General features: G+C 33.7%; 1 protein-coding gene and 1 pseudogene across 1 annotated transcript; both read right to left on the reverse strand.

Annotated features, from left to right (window-relative positions):
- Positions 1-1,888: 1,888 nt before the first annotated feature.
- On the reverse strand, positions 1,889-2,613 carry LOC105971259 (uncharacterized; annotated as a pseudogene).
- Positions 2,614-19,061: 16,448 nt separating this feature from the next.
- On the reverse strand, positions 19,062-19,562 carry LOC105971258 (pectinesterase inhibitor). The gene has a single exon (XM_012996107.1). The coding sequence runs from the start codon at positions 19,560-19,562 to the stop codon at positions 19,062-19,064; it is 501 nt and encodes a 166-aa protein (XP_012851561.1).
- Between the last annotated feature and the right edge of the window lie 1,994 nt (positions 19,563-21,556).

The raw sequence follows: 21,556 nt of genomic DNA on the forward strand, positions 1-21,556 counted from the left end.
AATGAAGGAATAGCCATCAATGTTTTTCAGAGAAAGCTGCAATATTATTTATGAACATCCAGTTAAATTTTTGAAGTCCATCAGAATCTGGGCATTTGATTTTTCAGTCTTACTTTCAAAATTTGGATTTTATAATTTTAATGAAAGTTTTTTTTTTTTTATCAAAAGGGTTTGTTAGAAAAATAAAAATCAACTGTATAGGCATAAAGATTCTTTCAATTGCAGCAATGGTTACTCTAATTTTGACGAGAGGAAGAAACGTGCATCAAGAGGAGGATGAAGATGCTAGTTAAAATGGAGAGAGAAAATATTTAAATAATTAAAGTTAAAATTCTGATTTACTTTAAAAAGAAAATTATTATTAAAAATAAAAAATAAACAATTAACTCATAAAGTGGGACACGTGTCACAATTAGCCACACCCGGTGATTATAACCGGGTGTAGCATCGAGGCCGCCGAAATTAAGAAGTCACAACTCACAAATAACAATCAATCTGACGACAAAACAAAAACGTGAAGAGGCAAAAATGAAGAGTGAACCTTTTTTAGATGGTGAAAAAAGAGTTGAAAAATTTATGAATGTTGAAGATTCTATGAATTCAGATATAGAACCTTTGTTGGAAGTATTTTCATACAAGAAACCTTTAAGATATTTTGACTTGAATGTGGTGGGAGATTGTGGATTTGATTTGAACAAATTTCCTGATGAAGGAGGAGAATCTTTTGAGGATGAAGAAATTAATAAAATAGTGAGAATAATGCTGAAAATTTATCTACCAAATTTTTATTAAAGTGTGATTAGTCAATCACACTTTACAGGTCATTTCGTGAAGAAGAAGGAGGAGGAAATGCTGCATGTTCACTTCCTTTTATATTTTGCTGTTGTGCATGGTATTTATCATAATTTAATATTTTAATAATATTGGAGCATTTACTGGGGGAAGTGTATCAGATTCTATTTTATCTTTTGTACATTTATCTCTCATTTATTTTTTGGCTGCGGCTATATGCAAGACTAATTCCACTTGTACAAGACCAAATTAAAATTTTCAATATATAAATACTATAATACCCTTATTTATTAAAAAAATAAAAAATTCCAAATATGCAAGACCAAAAATTCAAAAACACAAAAAACCCTATCACAAGACCACAAAACCACAAGACCAACTATCATCTTCTCCATATTCCAAAACTCACAAGACCTTTCTCCTTCCTCCTCCATTAACCCACAAAACCTAGAAATTCAAAATCATCAAAACTCAACAAATCTTACAAAGATGGCAAGTGTCAGAAGACATCAAAATAGAAGATTCTACGATGGAATAACCCAAGAATGTATGCATTTATGGGTTTTTTTAGCTAGAATATCGATTTTCCAAAAAAAATCTCGCGCAAACGAATTCGACATGTACAGGTCGAATTTTACAGGTAAAAATCTACATTTAGATGTCGATTTTGAGGTATAAAATTCGACATTTAGATGTCGATTTTGAGGTATAAAATTCGACATGTCAATGTCGATTTTTACCTATGAAATTTGACGCTTAAGTGTCGATGTGTAGCATAGTTTTTCGACACCTTGGTGTCGATTTTTGTTTTTTTCTCATTATTTCTATTTGGTCTTACATGAGAAAAAAAAGCCAATTTAATTTATGGGCATACTTGTCATTCCATCTTAATAAAATAGAATCTTTTGGAATCTTTCTTGAATTTGGTCTTGCACAAGTGGAATGAGTATTGCATATAGTCGCAGCCTTATTTTTTTTCTTTCTCCATTTCTTACAAATATTTTAAAAACCCATCTGCATACTCATGGATTAAGAAGAATAGTTTTACACAATACTATTAATCACCATCAGAAAATAAATATATTACAGTACTGTTAAAACACATATTATTGTAATCACCATCGAGAATAAACATTTAACCTATATACCTAAGAACATCTTGAACTAACTCAAGATCGCATTTCATTCGAGTAGGAAGCCGCCCCTCTCTTTCTAACATTGCTTTTTTAATATGCGGCGTCTTGTACTTTTGAGAACCTCTTACTCGCATAATCTCTATCCTGCACAATTGCAATGTAAGAAATATACGATTGGACTTGATTGCCGGAAAAGTTTCAAATGCGTGCACAACTGCATTGACAAGCCGATCGACCGTTTTAGGCGACTCCTTGTATTGTGTTGATTGAATAGCTCTAAAAAATCCAAGGTCTAGAACATTCAAATCTGGAGAGTTTGGAGGTTGACGCATCAAACGAATATCAAAACCATCTCGTGTTGCAGCTAGACGAAACTCCTCATCATTATGATCAATATGTGTTCTTGCATTGTCTTGTTGAATAAATATTGGACATCTTGAATCACCTCTTGGCCATTTTTGCTTGATTGCAGGTATGACCTTTTCAATAAAGTATGACCTTATAACGTTTTTATTCACTGAAGATATTGGCTTTGTCTCGAGTGTACCGGCAACTCTATTTATACTAGTTCTTTTAGCAGCCTCTTGCGTAACAAGTGGGAATACACCAATTTTTCAAGAGAAAAACTCATTTCCTTGTTCATCAGTCGAGCAATAGCAACTAAAAACATGACATTTGCAATGAAATTCTTACTTTTACAAGTGCGCAACGGATCTTCTTCGTCGGGTAATAAGTTCTTTGTCATGTTGAACCACTTCTCGTCGATATGAACAATGTTATACATCCCGTTGAAAATTGGATCATGTTGAATGCTAGCGCTATCAAGCATAGACAAACAAAATTTCAATCGAGATATTTTATTTTCCTTCATTTAAAAATGGCTTTATAGAATTTGAATGGCGGCGTATTTCTCTTGATTGTAGACACCTTAACAATGTGCTCTTCGACGTGTTTAAAGAGTGAGCAAAAGACTGCAATGTTGTGCGTTTATGTAAAGGGACCGCTCGGATTTGATCATCGCTTATTTGTATTCTCTTGCGACCACAATTTTTTGTCCTTCTATGAGATACATCATCACACGTACCATTATTTGATTGCCGCCAAATGCGTTGAATAGTTTGTATCGAAACATCGAATTGTGTTGCCACCATTTTTGTCGCCCCTTTCGGCAATTTTCCGTTAAAACTTTTCTGTTGTAGCAAATTATATACGTCCCGACGCTCATTATTGTGTAAATGTTTTACGTTTCGTGACTGTAACGATGCTCCATTAGCATTCCTAGTATTTATGTTTTCATTTATTTATTGAATTGCAAATAAAGAAAAATAGAAAAGGCATGAGGACATGACACATAAGTTTCGTAAGACATATTGATAAAATAAAATAAAAATACCTGTAGTGAACTCATCTTCCAAGGATGATTGTAGTCCCATATCCAATGGTATATCATTTTCAACAGATGGAGTAGCATTTAGGTCTAAAATTGGAGAATGTAGATTGATATTTACATCATCTACAAATTCTAAAGCAACCAAATTTAAATCTGGCAGACTCATTGATTCGTGCTCTTGTCTTTCACTCTCATTACTTATATGAAAAAGTGATACCTCTGTATTTAGATCTATTTCGATTAAAGGTTCTCCCATTTTTTTAATCATAGAAATTAAAGAAAATCCTTAAGTTTTATAGAACAATTTTGGTGGAAAATACATCTATTTGGTTTGCTTGAAATTTTAAATTCTATTTTATGGAGGGTGATTGAAAATTTCAAATTTGATTTCTAGATGTGATTGCAATTTGAGTTTTAAAATTATGTTCATCTTCATCATGGGTTTAGTAATGTAATGGAATAAATAATGTGTTAATTGAATTTTAATTTTCGTTGATATTAAAAGATTATAGATACACGTAAGAAAATAGAGAAAATGATGGGAATAAGTTTTACACGGTTAATGAGTCAATAAGAAAATTAATAGCTGATTATGAAAAGAGAGAACTAGATAAAAGGGCAGTTTCGGTTTTTCCTATCAAATTAATGACTAGTTAATGGAATTCTTAATCCATGTGCAACTAACTTAAACGTCAAATATTGGGGGAAAGAGGGAGTATTTCTTATGTATCGTGCTTACTCTATTTTATCAAAATAATATCATTAAATTTATGGAATGTAAAAGTATCTTGTTACATTGTTATTTTTTGTTAATACAATATACATAGAATCTAATTTTATTAAATTTAATAATAAAATACTTAATTATATTCATATTTTGTTTGCTGAATAATTAACCCTTATTTGTATTTGAGTTTTGTTAATAATAAATTTATTTAGCCTTTAGTTTTTGACCGCGGTAACCAAAGTTTGCAACTGAGATCGAAGGAAAACTGGAACCAAAACTTGTTGGGTACTCGTTCGAAACAGTAATAACTCCTAACATGGAGTTGTATTTGCACATTAACGGCTCAATCCACAATTATCCAATTGACGTCAATAAATTCAGTTGACAGTGACTCCAATTTGTGTCAAGCACTTAGCGTGAAACTTAATTCACCACACTCAACCCATAAAGTGATATAACCATCGAACCAACCCAAAAACTCGAGATCTGACTCACCAGCTGTTAAGTGTATATTTATACACTTAATTGTACCTTTTAATTGGAGCTTTTGATGTGTTTTTACGATAATTGGTGCTTAAAATGGTTGTTATTTGTATTTTAGGTGCAAATTGAAGAATTGACAACTTTTGGGGTGAAAACTGCAAATTCAGAGAAAAAGTGGGCCAAAAGTGAAATAATCAGAATTCTGAAGAACAGAAGGCCGCGCGGCCGTGCGGGTTTTAGAGCTTAATCTCACACGGCCGTCCGGATGGGCGTAGGGGCGCAGTGAAGGAAGTTTAATTACACAAGGAAACCCGCCCTATTATATTTTTGCACCCTATTTAAAGGCCACAAGCACACAATTAGACCTATCTTTTTTTTACCTTTTATCGTTATTATTAGTTTTTAGTTTTTTTATCTTTTCTACACGCAATCAAGGAGCAAGAGAACGAAGACGAAGACTTGACGACTCTTCATCCTAGTTTTCCTTTTTCCTTTTCTTTTCTGATTTTTATGAATTTTCGTATTTTTATTATGTTTTTCGTAACGAACATGAGTAGCTAAGTTTTTATTTTAGGATTTTATTGGAACCCTATGTGGTAACTCGAACCTATTTTTCTACTTTTATGCAAGTTTAATTCTTCGATTATTTCTTCTATCTTGATCGTATTTAGTGCATGAGCGTAGCTACCTTATGTTGCTATTTGTTATTGTTAGAATTGATTGACAGATCGTTTTAATAATTAGAACAGGGATAGAAGAGCCTTCGAGTAGTTTTTCACCGAATGCGTGTGTTGATTGCATGTATTATCGTAGACATACAGATAATACCTTAGGTAGCCGTTTGCGAGACTTGTTATTTAATGCTTTATTTATACTAGGTTTGCATAGACATATAGTGAATCTTTTATGAATAATAGGTTTATAGCGCAGCGACAGCTGGTTATGAATAATTTCGTGTCTTGGGTTAATAATCGGGAATCGTAACTTGCATGATAGGAAATTAATTGGGTGAAGAATTATCGCATAGGGGGAAGATAAAATCCTAGATCCGTTTATTATTGATTTTCTTTCTCGTGATTACTTGCGTTCTTAATTAGTTTATTTTATTTAGTTAATTAATTTGACAACCCTGCGTAGGCTGGATAAAAATCGTAATTGTTAAAATTTGGTACTTGGGATTAAATAATTTGCGTATTCCCTGTGGGATCGACATCCGACTCTCACGAGTCCACTTTACTACTTTTTTGCGATACGTGCACTTGCGTGTGGGTATTTAGCACCCAACACCAGCCCAATCTTAAAAAAAATCTCTCGAACACACTCAGAACTCTCGTTTTACCTATCACCAAGACTGTATCTCTCACTCACAGAAAATGAAAACAAAAAAATGAAGAAAAAGCATGAATTTGTATGTTACTCTCTCTCCGTCTTTACACCAAACATTTTTACCCTAAGATACAACGGTCATCGGCGGATAAACCGTCTTAGAGTCAAATTCTACAATAGTTGGTGGCGTTTGACTCTAAAATCGCCTGAAAAAGACAAGAAGAGAGAAAGCAGAAGGACGGATGGTGCATGGAGAAGAATTACAGAGCAGCTGAAGTCAAATTATGTATAGGGTAAATTATTTAAGGGGCGTGAGGGACGGACAAGATTGACTTCTCAATATGGACGGTGAAAATGGAAGCCCAGAAGCTTCTTCATAAACCGGGATTTAGTGAATGTGTGGGTCAACACCAGTAATGACACCGATTTTTACCACCGCCACTGTTGACCGCTTTTGATTTTTTTTTTTTTAAATCGGCGTTGACTTTTTTTTTGAATAATTTTTTTTGTTGTCGTTCATTGACAATGAATTGCCGATTTACAACGTTCACTTTTTTTTTCTTGATTTTTGTTTACTTTTTTCGTTGATTTTTTTTTTCCCGATCAACGCTGTATTATAATTGTGTTACACAATAATACTAGCTACTATATTAATATCTAGCACCATAATATTAAAATTTTAAACTTCTAACAAAGTTTTAATCCAAAAGTTTTGGACCAAAATAAATTTAAAAAATTCTTACAAATCCCTAATTTCTTCCTCTCAATTTTTTCTTCTTGAAACCGCCTACGCATGAATTCTTACAAACACCGGCCTTTGATATTTTTTTCTTGTTAAATTTGTCCTCGTCGTTGAGTGATATTTTTTTTCTTCTTAAATTTGTTCTCGTCGTTGAGTGGCGTTGATATTTCCCTTTTTCTTTTTTTTTGACTTTTTTTTATGATATTATTTTTCCCGTTGGTTATTGGTTTGACTATATTATATTTTTTCCGCTACTCCATTTTCAATAAAAAAAAAAAAAAAGTCAACGCAATTAACATGACATTTACATCGGTTAATGGCAGCAAAAAAGAAAACCAATCGAAAATAAGTAAACCTAGTTAAAGATAAAGTCAACATCGGAAAAAAAAAAATTTCCAAAAAAAAATCAACGGAGGTAAAAATCGGTCCATTGGTGAAGTTGGGGTTAAATTAGGGTGGATGGAATTTTAGGGATTTTTAGAAAGTTTTAAAATAATAAAGGGTCTTGTTGCAATTTCCTTACACAAAATTCCCAAATTCAACCTTGTCAACCGTCGACCGTTGCTTCTTGACGGTCAAACAGACGGAGGGACCTGGTTAAAATTGGCTAATTGGTGAGATTGAGGTTTGATGAAATTTTAGGGATTTTTAGAAAGTCTTAAAATAATACATGGATCTTTTGCAATTTCCTCACGGTAAAATCACAAATTCAGCTATAATTCAACCGTTGATTGTTGCTTCCTAACGATCAAACATGCGGAGGGAACTAATGTGTAAACATTTGATAAAATTAGAGTATATTTTGTTGACGACGGTAAATAGGGGATCAAAAGTGAAAAAACGTGTAAACTTGGGCGACCAAAGCTATAATTATCCCCTTTGTAACCGATGGATTACCCATCCTCGTTCTTGAAAATCCCATCAGATCCATTAATACATCCAAAAAAAAGAAACAAATTGAAATACGTGAAACTCCATCTTCTATTATGAAACTTTTGATATAAATTACATGACTTTTTCCATATAAAAGGAAGTGGACGAAACATATGAAAGGTCATGTAGGTAAAAAAAATGTTTTGCCATGCACATTAAATTATCATATTTAAACTTGACATATTCTCTACTAATTATATATAAAAAAATGAAAGAAACCATCTAAGATTCATAACCACCTAAAATTCATACTTTTATTAGTATAGATATTGCGGAAAGAAAAGAAAAACTTATTTCGTTCATCATCCCTATTTAGTTCTTATTTTGTAGAAGTTGGAGTGTTATTTCATTAGTAACTGCCCGTTCTTATGTCAATAAACAAATATATATATATATATATATATATATATATATATATATATATATATATATATATATATATATATATATATATATATATATATATATATATATATATACATATATATATATATATATATATATACATATATATATATATATACATATATATATATATATATATATATATACATATATATATATATATATATATATACATATATATATATATATATATATATATATATATATATATATATATATATATATATATATAAATTGATATGTTACTCTGGATTGGGGTCTATTTGGTAATTCATGAAAGTTTAGTTTTGACAAACTATATATTTTTCCATTTTATTTATGTATAGATATAGATCTTACAGTTACAATTAATTTATTATGAATTGATCTAGGAGAATTATATGATAATTCATTAAATATAACAACTATTAAATAAATTACTAGTCGATGAGTTACGCCAATAAATTCCTAGCATGTAGTCTATGTGAGTTGAATCTGATCAACTACGATTTAGAGACATTGACATACTTAAGTCAATGCTCATAGTCGATGAGTTCACTGAACTCCCTCATCCTAGAATTTCTAAGTGATTTTCAGTGACCTAGTATTGTTCTAAGGTTATAACTGTACACCATTAGTCCTTAGGGCCTAATAAATCAGTGCGACTTTATTAAAGGACGTCCAACTATGTTGTGACATGTCCTTGAGTCTTACTGGAGATCGCTTAAATGGCCAATGCTCGCATAGTCTGAAATCTAGTGGGAGTCTGTGTATTGTAGTTAGGGATGAGTGCTTGGTTAATTGCATGGTTGTTCCGTGTCTTCATCCAGTATATAGTTCAAGAATTATTTGGCCGAAGTAGAAAGTGAGGTGACTAGAGAAAAGAGTTTCTCTGAATCTCACAAAATGGACATTAAAGTTGAGGTGACATGTCCTTGAGTCTTACTGAAGACCAACAATATGTTTTAATCTAAATCAATACACTTGGGACAAGTCCGTAGTTGAATAAATATTTATTCGAATCACAAAGAGTTATGGCCCCACAACTAGTTTACACCTGAACCATGGAGGGCCACACTTCTTGTGGAGAAGATTTCATAATATGGTAAAGTAAGATTAATTAGTTAATCTTACTAATTAGTAAGATTAACTAATTAATCTTAGCTAGATCAGAATTCAATATGATTGAATTCAAAGTTCATAATAATCGATTATGAATTGGAACGAAAAGAAGAAAGCATTTTTATAGATTTTAAGTGGACTTTCTAAATTGAGATCAAGCGGGCTTTGTTCAAGGTCATAGTATTCATACACATGCACAGGCCCGGCCCTGGCTATTTGCGGCACAAGCCGTTGCTTTGGGCCCGTAATTCCTAAGGGGCCCCAAATTAAAAAAAAAAACTAGTATATAAATATGTAAAAATAAGATTATATATATATATATATATATATATATATATATATATATATATATATATATATATATATATATATATATATATATATATATATATATATATATATATATATAGAGAGAGAGAGAGAGAGAGAGAGAGAGAGAGTGAGTGAGTGAGAGGGAGAGCTTTCCAGCATGAAAATCCTTATTTTGCAAAATAATATAAAAAAATCCTTTACAATACCCAACACGTTGGAATTAAAAGGGGCAGGATCAGACTAATTAAAAAACATTTCTTTTTGGGGAAAAAATAAGAGAAAAGTCATTGTCTCTTTTGCAGAACTTTGTGTGTGGCCTAGGCGCGTAGCGCAACTCAAAGAAAAAAAGGAATGAAATGAGACATTTTTTCAAAGTTTGCTTGGGGCCCCGATATTCCCAGGACCGGCCCTGCACATGCAGTCTTGGCTCAGGAATTAAATAGCAACATTCACCGGCAAATTAACAACATGAAGGAATATTGTTATTAAATTAGATATGGCTAAAGCTTATGATCGGTTGGAGTGGCGTTTTCTTATACGAGCTATACGCGCGTTTGGTTTTTCTCACCAAGCCATAAATTCGGTGTACTGAGATATATGTAATATTTGGTATACCTTCAAAATTAACCGGAGAAATAGCAGGAGGTTTCGATCTTTCCGAGGCGTTCTCCAAAGTGACTCCTTTTCTCCACTATTTTTTTGTCCTGGCCCAACAAATATTGAAGGCAAATATTAAGAGAAGAGTTGTTGACAAGGCCATACAACCATATAAGATGGGAGGCATGAATTGGAGATGATGTCCTATTATTTACAAATGGGTCTGCCTAATCGGTTCAAAGAATGATGGATCTTTTTAAAACGTATGGAAGATCTTCAAAGGCAGCAAGGTAATAAACGCAAAAGCGGGCTTTATTTGGGTAAAGTAGCTTCTCCCTATCAGGCGAGTATTGAAGCTTTTTACGGGGATCCAGTGACAAACAACTTCCATTAACTTATTTGAGAATACCGATGTCATCGGGGCAAGGTATTGCGAGTCACTACGAACACTTAGTCACCAAAATTCGTACTCCGATGGATAGATGGAAATTAAAAATCTTATCGTTCGGAGGTAAATGCCCTTCATTTATGGACCATATAATCTCCGGGTTCAAGAGGTATTGAGCAATATTATATATCTCTCGTATATTCGGCCAGACTTGCATGCAAAGGTGAAGGTCAAGATTAACGTTGATATTACTGACCGTTTAGTGATTTTTCTACAAAAGTTTATTGGAGTTTGTTGTATGAAGGAGGATTGATACGTCCATGGCCTAAAAGAGTTTGGCGGGCTTTCACTAGTGGAAAATTTGCTTATTACTACGAATTTTTTTGCTACGGTAAAAATTCGTAATAAAAGGTAATTTTTACCAGTGTTCTAAAAATCGGCCGAGGCGGCCGATTAATCGGTTTCCGAGGCGGAGGCGGTCAAAAACCATTACGATTTTAGTGTAAAGGTTTGAAAATTCGTATTCTTGCCTGTGAGGCGGTTTTAGGCGGTTTGAGGCGGTCCGAGGTGGTCTGAGGCGGTATGAGGCGGTCAAACCTTTAAGGCGGGTCAAACTTCGGTGGCAAAAATCGGCCAAAAATCGTCCAAAAATCGTCCAAAAATCGGTCAAAAATCGATTTTTTTTAATTTTTAAATTCAAAATAAAAGTTGGGATTTTAATAAACAAAATATGAGTTTATGCTTTATTTTGTTTATGTTAACTATTATTGTTAAAGAACTAATAATGCATGCCAGGAATGTTTAAGAATAAATGTAAATTCAAAAAAAACTGTCTTTTTATTTATATTTTATAAGGATATTTATGTATTATGATCTTATTATTATTAAACTTTTATTATTTTATTAGGATATATACATGATGGAGATATAACTATATTTTAATATCTTTTTATAAATGTTTTGAGTATTTATAAATAATATCTAGAAATATATTATATTAACTTTTAAAAACCGGTTTATCACCGATTAATCACCGCCGCACCGATTAATCGGGAGTAGGGATGGCAATGGGTCCGGGTTAGCCGGGTTTTGGACCCGGAACCGAACCGCTTGGGGCGGGTCTGGGTCTCCTAAATGGGTTTGGGGCGGGTAATGGGTTTGTAAAACTAGACCCGACCCGTATATATATATATATATATATATATATATATATATATATATATATATATATATAATATATATATATATTAATTACAAGAACCGACCCAGAAGACAAGTATTGTAGGGTTTTTTTATTATTTTCTCGTTTGGGTGACGGTGCCGTACTGCCGTTTCTCCTTCCACCCACTGATCCAAGTTCCAACTTCCATATTTCTTCTTCCCCTTTTGTCTTCTTGACTTCTTGTCTTCTAATATCTCATTCTCTTATCCTCAATCTAACCCCAGGCCCACATCTACAACATCACTGCCATCATTTACTTAGGAATTTCAAATTGTAAGTGTAATATTTAAATAATATATTGCTAACAGGTGTTTGGATTTTAATAGAAAAGGAAGCAAATATTAATTCCAAATTTTCTTTATTTGTTTGTTGTACTAATGTACTGTTTATTGGGGTTTTATATATTTATATCCTTATACGATATTATGATTTATTATTATTTATTGAATATCTATTATGTTTGTGTGATGTATAGGATCAAGGATTATTTACTAATTGCTTTCAAAGTTAATGGAATCTGGAGGAAGAAGTAGTGTTGCACCATCAACTGATATCCAATTAAGCAATATGATTGATTGCCTTATTAACAATGAAGATGATGATTCCAAAGATGAGAATACTCCTGAGGTTAATGATAATGGTAAGAGAAAGAGAACATCTGATGTTTGGAACTATTTCAAAAGAGTGGTGGTTGATGAGATTGTATACGGAGAGTGTAACTATTGCAAAACTCGAATCAAATCTCCACCAAATTTTGGAACAAGTAGTTTGAGAAAACATTATTCGAGCACTTGCCTAAAAAGACCAAGAAAGATGGACATTCGGCAAAGTCTGATGATGGCAAATAAGAAATTTAATGGAAGCCAGGAGTTGAAATCTCATATATTCAATCAAGAAGATTCGAGGCGTGAACTTGCTATGATGGTAATTTTACATGAATATCCTCTTAGCATAGTTGAACATATCGACTTTCGAAGATTTGTTTCTAGTCTGCAACCTTGCATTAATATGGTATCAAGAAATACACTGAAAAATGACATTGTAATAATCTACAATGCTGAGAAAAGTAAGTGGGGCAAATTGTTGGACAAGCTTAACTGTCGAGTTGCTATCACAACTGACATGTGGACTTCAAACAACACTAAAAAAGGTTTTATGGCAGTCACTGCACATTTTACTGATGAGTCGTGGATTCTGCAAAATTGCATCTTGAGGTATTTTTAGTTATATTAAAGTATGTCTAATTTGAAGTATTGATACTAAATACATATATCTCTGACATTTATATTTTGTATAGGTTTATATATGTTCCAGCACCGCACACAGCTGAGGTTCTATCCGATGTACTTGCTGAGACATTGATGGATTGGAATATTGATCGTAAAGTGTCAACCATCACAGTAGATAATTGCTCAACCAATGATCTAATGTTGTCCCTTCTTTCGGATAAAGTATCTAGGAGAGATTTGCTATTAAACGGGAGGTACTTCATATGCGTTGTTGTGCTCATATTTTGAACTTAATTGTGAAGGATGATTTGGAAACAATTAGTGATGCAATTGAGAAGATACGTGATAGTGTTGTATATTGGACTGCCTCAGCTTCCAGGATTGAAAAATTTGAGGAGGTTGCGCGCCAGCTGAATATTAATTGTCGTAAAAAGTTATCTCTTGATTGCAAAACTCGTTGGAACTCAACTTATTTGATGCTAGAAACTGCAATAACATTTAAAGATGTGTTCCCACGAGTTAAATATCGAGAGAGAAACTACAAAAGTTTGCCAACCGACCAAGATTGGGAGAATGCAAAAGAAATTTGTGGGAAGTTAAAAATATTTTATGAAGTGACAGAGATGTTTTCCGGTACGCTCTATCCCACTTCAAATTTTTATTTTCCAAAAATTTGTAATATCAAAGTAAAATTGGATGAGTGGGTCAAGAGTACGAGCCCAATTTTAAAAAGTATGGCGGGGAATATGTTGTTTAATTATCAAAGATATTGGGATACTTGTCATATATTAATGGGGGTTGCTGGTGTTTTGGATCCTAGATATAAGATGATACTTGTTGAGTTTTACTTTCCATTAATCTATGGTGAAAAATCATCATTGAAAGTAGCTGAAGTCCGTCAATATTGCTATGATTTGTTGGTCGATTATCAATCGAGGGATGATGTTTCGAAGCAAAATATTTCAGTTGGTAGTGGTTTAGGAAATACTAAAGGAACATCTTCTTGTGCATCTACTGTCCTTGATGCATTTGAGAATGATCCTTTAGAAATGTATGATAAATATGTGGCTACAAGGTCAAATTCCACCACCGCTACTGTATCTAAGACAGAGGAGCTGGATATACCGTAGCAAAACTTTTGTCACGCGCGTATATGCTACGGGACAAATTCGTAGCAAATGCGTAGCAAAAGCCTTTTTAGTACGAATTTACGGATACTGATCGTAATAAAAAGTAATTTTTCTACTAGTGTTTCATTTCTCATAAGGTTAGCGCCTTTATGTAAAAAATTCTTCGTGGTGCCATCCCAGTTGATTAGGGATGTTCGAGCGAAATGGATTCAGATAGCCTCGCGATGCAGCTGTTGTATACAACCCACATAAGAGACGATACATCATTTGTTTTTAGGCTCGGACACTGTGCGATTTGTATGGGGTTACTTTGAGAGAATTTTTGGTATCCCTGACGAGTTGCGCTCGATTCTTCACGTAGTTATCTTATGGTTGCCTTTGGTGTCTAATACTTCCCAATATACGGTGATTCGTACCACTGTTTGCTTTTTGGTGTTTCATGAGCTATGAAAACTCGCTGCCGTGCTATTTTTTAGGGGATATTTCGGATTCCCAGGATATAATCCAAAAAGTGCAAGAGCCACTTTATACAGTATCATTTCTTTTTCAACCTAAGCAGCGATCTAAGGCTCTGATTGGTTCTCAGAAAATGCCAAATAAAATGGTGAAAAGTCAAAGTAAAATACTTTTCATGTTTGGTTAAAAAGTAAAAAGGGGAGTAAAAGAAAACTAGGAAAACACGGGGAAAAAAATTAGCCTAAAATAAGCAAAATATCTTTTCCTCAAAAAAAGTGATGAAAGCCCTAGGAAAAAAGTAATGGGACTTTTTTCTTTACCTCTCTTCTTCACTTCCTCTTCTTCACTTCCGATTCTTCTTTCATGGCTTCAAAATTACCATCTTCTTCAAATTCTCGCCGTCGATCACCTCGATTGAGTGCGAATCTGCAAATCCCACCGTCGGACATGAAGAACCGCCGAAGACCACCAGTTCGGCGAGGTCTAATTCCCAATTTTGGGTATCGTAACTTGAATCGACCGAGACAGAGAAATATGGAGTTGGACAAGAGCTACAACAATTTTACTCAACTGCAGGATGATGATATTGAAGCGATTGAAGAGGTATTTTGCCTGATTTAAGTATTTTTGTTATTTCCCTTTTTTTTTCGATTCGGAAGCCTTTGCATATCTGATCAGAAGGTGGGTTTATTTTAGGAGTGTGATTGTTGATGGGATAATTTAGCTTAATTTTATATTTTACAAATATTCAATCTGCTTTCATTTTATTTTGGAAGAAACACCGTGTTCCATTGTTCATTATTCATGGGCTTCCTCCATCAATGAGTTTCATATACCAATTACACCTTGTTTATTAAGTAAGCACCATGTATTTTTTAGTGGGTTATTTCTTATAGTGATGAAGAAGTTGGTGATATGGAACTATATGGAATAATGATTTAATCTACCACACAAATGAGTATTCCGAATCTCAGTAGTTAATTATATATAACAAGTATTAATCCAACATATTTGGTTTTGAAGTTCTATGATTATGTTCAAATCAGGGGATGATAATCTCTCTAAGTTAATTATTGTTATTTTCAAGAATTGCTATCTATTTGCTGAAAATTTTTACGTGTCTATTTTACTTCATTTTATAAAGAACTATAATCACGATCAACATGAAAAAGTGAAAAAATGAGCAGCTACTTGTATAGTTGTTTATGCAACACATGTTGCATTTCTTTGTTCATCAATACGGGGTCCGACTTTTGAAAATGATTCTGGTTTGGAGGAGTCGGACTACGGAAGACATAGTATAGTGAAACGACTCACAAAAAAGAAAGAGGAGGATTGTCGTAACTAGTTACGTATGGGGAAAAACGCTTTTGCAAATCTTGTGTACATACTAAAAGGTAGAGGTCTTCTTAGAGATATTGCACTCTCTAGCATAGAAGAGCAAATAGCTATGTTTTTGTACATAATTGGTCATAATAAAAAATTTAGAGTAGTCGGTTTCAACTTTAGACGCTCTGATGAGACGATGAGCCGGCACTTCCATCAAGTGCTTCGAGCAATTATATCTCTTGAAATCTATTCTTAAAGAAACCTAATGGAGATGAGTGTTCCAAAAAGATTCAGGATAATCAAACTTATTTGCCATACTTCAAGGTAAAATACTTGAATATGTAAAGAACTTTTATAAATATTTTACATCCATTATATTGATGAATTAGCTACAAAATTGTGTAGGTGCAATTGATGGAACCCATATTCGAGTCAAAGTTTCAAATAGTGATGCACCAAGATATCGTGGGGTCACAAGTCTTTCCCTACTCAAAATATTTTAGTTGCATCCAATTTTGACTTGACGTTTACTTATGTGCTTCCTAGTTGGGAAGGATCGGCCTCAGTTGCTTAATGAATATAGTGTTCATGGTCCACAAGACTTTCAAGAACTTTTCAATCTACGCCATGCAAAATTAAGAAATGCAGTCGAACGTTCTTTTGGAGTCTTGAAAAAAAGATTTGCAATTTTGAGAAGTGGGACGGAACCTCACTTTTACGCTAAGGCATTAAGTGACATTGTGTTGGCAGGATGTATCATTCACAATTATCTTATGGGTGTTGATCCAGATCAAAAACTTATCGCAAAGGTTGATAAAGAGTTGGCAGCCAAAGCTCCTGAAACTTATCCAAAGTTAGTTGATGATTGTAGGGAATGGGCAATTCTAAGAGAAAGTATTGCACTGGATATGTGGAAAAAATATAACATACGTCGTCGGTCTTAATACGTTTGTCTGATAAAATACTATAATTTTATTAAGTTTGGGTTTGTTTTGTCTTTCATTTGGCTGCACTGTCTAATATTAGTTTGATCAATATTCAGGGGTCATTTCCAATATGCCACAAATTTGGATGATGGATCGGGTGGAATTGAATGGTAAGATGAAATCAGGTTATGCATATATTTTTTGCATTTTGTTTTTAAGTTCCTGTGTAAGTATACATATTATGAATTTGATCGACTTTTCAAATAATTCTTTTATCTAGAAAGTTAATAGTTTTATTCTGTCATTATGACTTATTAGAAGAAAAAAAAATGTTTTTGATTATATATTTCACTTGTAAAATTGCAGTATGAAATTGACAATGAAGATGCAATCGTGGGTGACAAGAAAAATCTGAAATGGGGTGATGACATGGATGCTTGTTTAATTGATTCACTCGTAGAGCAAAAAGTTAAAGGGCAAAAGATTGGTGGCAACTTCATCAAAGATGCATATAGAGCTACATCAATGGCGGTATCTAAAGCATTTAACATTATTTGTGATCCTGCGCATGTGAAGAATTGTGTGAGGACCCTGAAAAAACACCTTGCGGTGATGAAAGACTTGATAGAAAGTAAAAGTGGATTTGGGAACAATGAATCAAATAAGATGATTGAAGCTGAACCTCAAGTGTGGGCAGAGTATATCAAGGTAAATAATATTTATCAACTGTAAAGTTATATTTCATATAAGGATCCTTATATCATGCTGCCCTTGATGTTAAATTAATACTGTTCATTTTACAAGGTGTTGATATATTTTTCTTGAATTTGACGGTCAAAACCACTTGCAAACCAATATCGATTCAGTCCTGCCCCCAATTATGAAAAGTTAAACGAGATTTTTGGAAAAGATCGTGCTAGGAAGTAGGGCCATTGGTCCAAAAGAAAGACAACGTCAATGGGCGAATGAAAAAAATACGTTTGCAAGTGGCAATGATACTCAAGGCCAGAAGTCCATAGAGATGACAATGAAACTTCTTCATCTAAAGATCCAATATTCAGAAATATTTATGAAGAGCCAAAGAAAAAGAAGACTAGAATTATTGACATTGTAAGTGAAAAAATTAAAGTATTGAGAGGGGGGGTGGATAGAATTGCTGCTGCATTCGAACAAGGATATACAGAAGAGCAGTTGCTCGAGGAGATTGCTGGAGTTGGTGGTATGTCTGAGATTTCTTAAATGTCCGTTTATCAAAGTCTTAAATTGGATGAGAAATCGGCTCGAGCTTTTCACAAGTGTCCGATTGAGAAAAGAAAAGTTTGGTTGTTGGTAAAGTTCGGTCCCACTGTGTTTGATGTATAGTGTTTTTTGGACTTCGAAATTAGTTTTATGTAATTTGTGCATTTATTTTATTTTTTTGGAACATTGTAGTTTGAATTTTTTTTTTTCTTAATGCAAGAACTTTGTAGTTTGAACTTGCCTCTATTATTTTTACCAAGTTGATGTTATTCTAATTTTATTATTTAAGAAATTAGTAATAATTCATTGTTATTTTTATTTTATTTGATAGTTTCCTTCCATTTTTCCTAGGAACCAAACAAAAGTAAGAAAATGATTTTCCACAAAATCATTTTCATCACCATTTTCCTTAGGAACCAAACACAATTTGGATTCCAAAAGTCCTTGATTTCCTTTTTCTTTGCATTTGCATTTTCCTTATTTTGAAATCAATGAATCAATCAAAGCCTAAGGGATCGCAGTTGTAAAGCCTGTTGGGCCACGAAACGTAACACAATTCGGTGTCAATAGAAGCATGCTTTGGCAGGTTATTATAAACTCAATGTGGACGGATCGGCTAAAAACAATATATACACGGGAGGATTTGTTCGAGATGAATCCGGTAAATTTATTGCGACCGTTGCATCTAATTATGGTTTAGGCACAAACAATAAAACCTCACATTGGGCCCTTCAAGTAATTTAAAACCTTACATATAATCCCTTATGACACAAAACGGCTAGTTAATAGTAAACAAAAAAAGTTTTAGAAAAATAAATTTTAAAGAAATATTAAAAGAAAATATTACAATTGTTTTACATACCTTACAATTAGAGTCCTAAGGGTATTCTGGTCATTACAAAATGTATATTCTATGCAATATGTCAGACTCCGCCACTATTAACTCCGTGAGGAGAAATACATTAAATGGAGAAAACCTAAGGGAGTGATCGTAATTATGCAAACATGGACGATTTTTTTGTAATTAGACTTTACCTAGTTCAGAGGGGCCGAACTTGTATATTTGCCCTAAAATTATCCCCACGTACCTAGCGGTAGCGTAAACAAAAACTTAATGTTCAAAACCGATAATCCTCTCTATGGAAAAATTACAAGAAAAATGAAAAAAAACACACAATAAAAAAACATTTATTCTTCCTCACAAACTACTCGCAACAGCAAGAAGCATGTCAATGAAATCCTGCGCTCGGCGCACGGCTTTCTTGAGCTTAACCGGCTCACCCTCGCCGAACACATCATCGCACAAGCCCACATGAAACATCGCCCCCGACCCTCTCGACTGCAGATCGCCCACGCTCCCTCTTCCGAAATCCTTCAACAAAGCGGAGCACTGTTTCAGCTTATTGATAGCGTCAACACAAAGCCCCACACACTCGGCAACACCTGTCCCTTTGCCGGTCGACTTGGCCACATTAATCGTGTCTTGAGTGGCAGCTTCTGCCTTTTCGATTATGATCTGACCTAAACCTCGGAGATTCGCCGTACGAGAACGGTTGTCTGATTTTAGGGTTTTATTGCATAAAGAAGGGTTTTGTGCCTTGGAGCAAATATTTGATATCAAATCAGCTTCACAAAGGATGGTTAGCAAAGCTAGTACTATTGATATATTAGCCAGGGGAAAGATGAAAATTGAACCCATTTATTTTATATTTTGATTATGGATTGGAGATTGTTACATTCCTTCCTTAATATAGGGAAATTTTGTGGGATGTGTTTTTAATTGCATTTGTCTGTAATCTTTTTCTGGAGATCTGTGCTATGGATTCGCGTGTGACAAAATTCATCACAATATTAATGCATGTTTATTAGTTATTACTATTATCCTATTTTAAATATTTTACATCCTCAAATATATTTTTGGCATTTGTATTAATGCCCTTTAATAACTATTAAAATCTTCAAATACCAACATAAATATTGTACATATACATGTATACTTATATCTTTGGCATTAGATCTTATTTATAAATGGATTTGACGCTAGAGTAAGGTGGAAATGGATTAGAAATGGCTTTTTCGGATTTTTATTTTTTATTTTTTTTGGGAAGTTTAAAATGAATTAAAATTTCTGTTCCAAAAAAGTTGGAATCCAAAAATGAATTCCTATATTGGAATGCCCCGGAATTGCGTGGAACTTCGAATATTTCATTAATGGGGAAATATGCAATCCCCCCCTAAAATGCAAAATATTATGTAAAAAACCCACTTGACTTTTTAGACTTTTTCCAACACCCATATCCCAATCTTAATTAGTGAGACCCCCTTATTAAGATAGGATAAGACATAATTACCCTTAACAACAGTTTTTTTCCCCTTCTTCTTTGCCGTTCTCTCTCACGTGAAACTCTCTCTGTTCTCTCGTAATCTCTATTTCCTCTTTTTTTTTTCTTTTTTTTTTCCGTATTCTTCTTTGCAGATCTGCCGCTGCCGCTTGCATTTGAGATTTACACCAGCGTCGCCGCCCTCCTCCCTCCTTTTCACATCACCGCCATTATCCACTCACCCAACCACCGAGATCACAGCCGCCGTCTAGGGTTGTGCCGTCAAGACTTGCTACGGTGTCAAACCTCCCAAAAAACTCATGTTGTCGCCTCCTACACATCACACCACCTTCCTTTCGTTATTTTCGATTTTTTTCTTTTTTTTCTCTCCAGATCTGAAGCAGCAACATCAACGTGACTACAGTCTGGTTCGAATGTGACTATTCGATTTTTTTTTTGCTACAGTCTGGTTCGAATGCCGTCAAGACTTGCTACGGTGTCAAACCTCCCAAAAAACTCATGTTGTCGCCTCCTACACATCACACCACCTTCCTTTCGTTATTTTCGATTTTTTTCTTTTTTTTTTTCTCTCCAGATCTGAAGCAGCAACATCAACGTGACTACAGTCTGGTTCGAATGTGACTATTCAATTTTTTTTTGGCTACAGTCTGGTTCGAATGCCGTCAAGACTCGCTACGGTGTCAAACCTCCCAAAAAACTCATGTTGTCGCCTCATACATATCACACCACCTTCCTTTCGTTATTTTTAATTTTTTTCTTTTTTTTTTTCTCTCCAGATCTGAAGCAGCAACATCAACGTGACTACAGTCTGGTTCGAATGTGACTATTCGATTTTTTTTGCTACTTTCTGTTTTCGTGTTCTTGGAAGTTTCTCAGCAACTCATGATTACTTTTGGCATTTAAGGTTTTTTCATTGTGACTGTGTGTGTTAAATATTAGAGAGAGAGAGGGAGCCTATCATCATACTTGAGTTAGTGGAGTCGATATATATGTATATAATGATTTTTTATCAATTTTTATTTATGTATTTTTCAATTTCTCCTTCTTTTTTCTTTTTTTCCAAATCTGAAAATACAGTTCAAATATGTACAGTAGCAGCAACATGACTATAGTCATATTTATGTATTTTTCGAATATGACTACTGTTGAATATCATTGTAGTCATATTCGAATATGTTCTATATTCTCGTTTCAAGTTAACTTGTAATAACAAGATTCAAATTGTGATTTTTTGTGATCTTTTTGTGTGGATGTTGATTGCATTGTTTCCCTAAACAATAGGGAATTTTAGTTGTTTTATATAATTTGATAAACATCACTTTACCTCACTATATAATTGGAATTTTGAAGT

Source organism: Erythranthe guttata, chromosome 3 (assembly GCF_056151865.1).
Source record: "Erythranthe guttata isolate IM_541 chromosome 3, IM_541, whole genome shotgun sequence".
NCBI classification, from domain to species: Eukaryota; Viridiplantae; Streptophyta; class Magnoliopsida; order Lamiales; family Phrymaceae; genus Erythranthe; species Erythranthe guttata.

What these genes read in the sequence shown, in the direction of transcription:
- LOC105971258 (XM_012996107.1), bottom strand. Translation starts at nt 19,562, where the DNA reads ATGGGTTCAATTTTCATCTTTCCCCTGGCTAATATATCAATAGTACTA.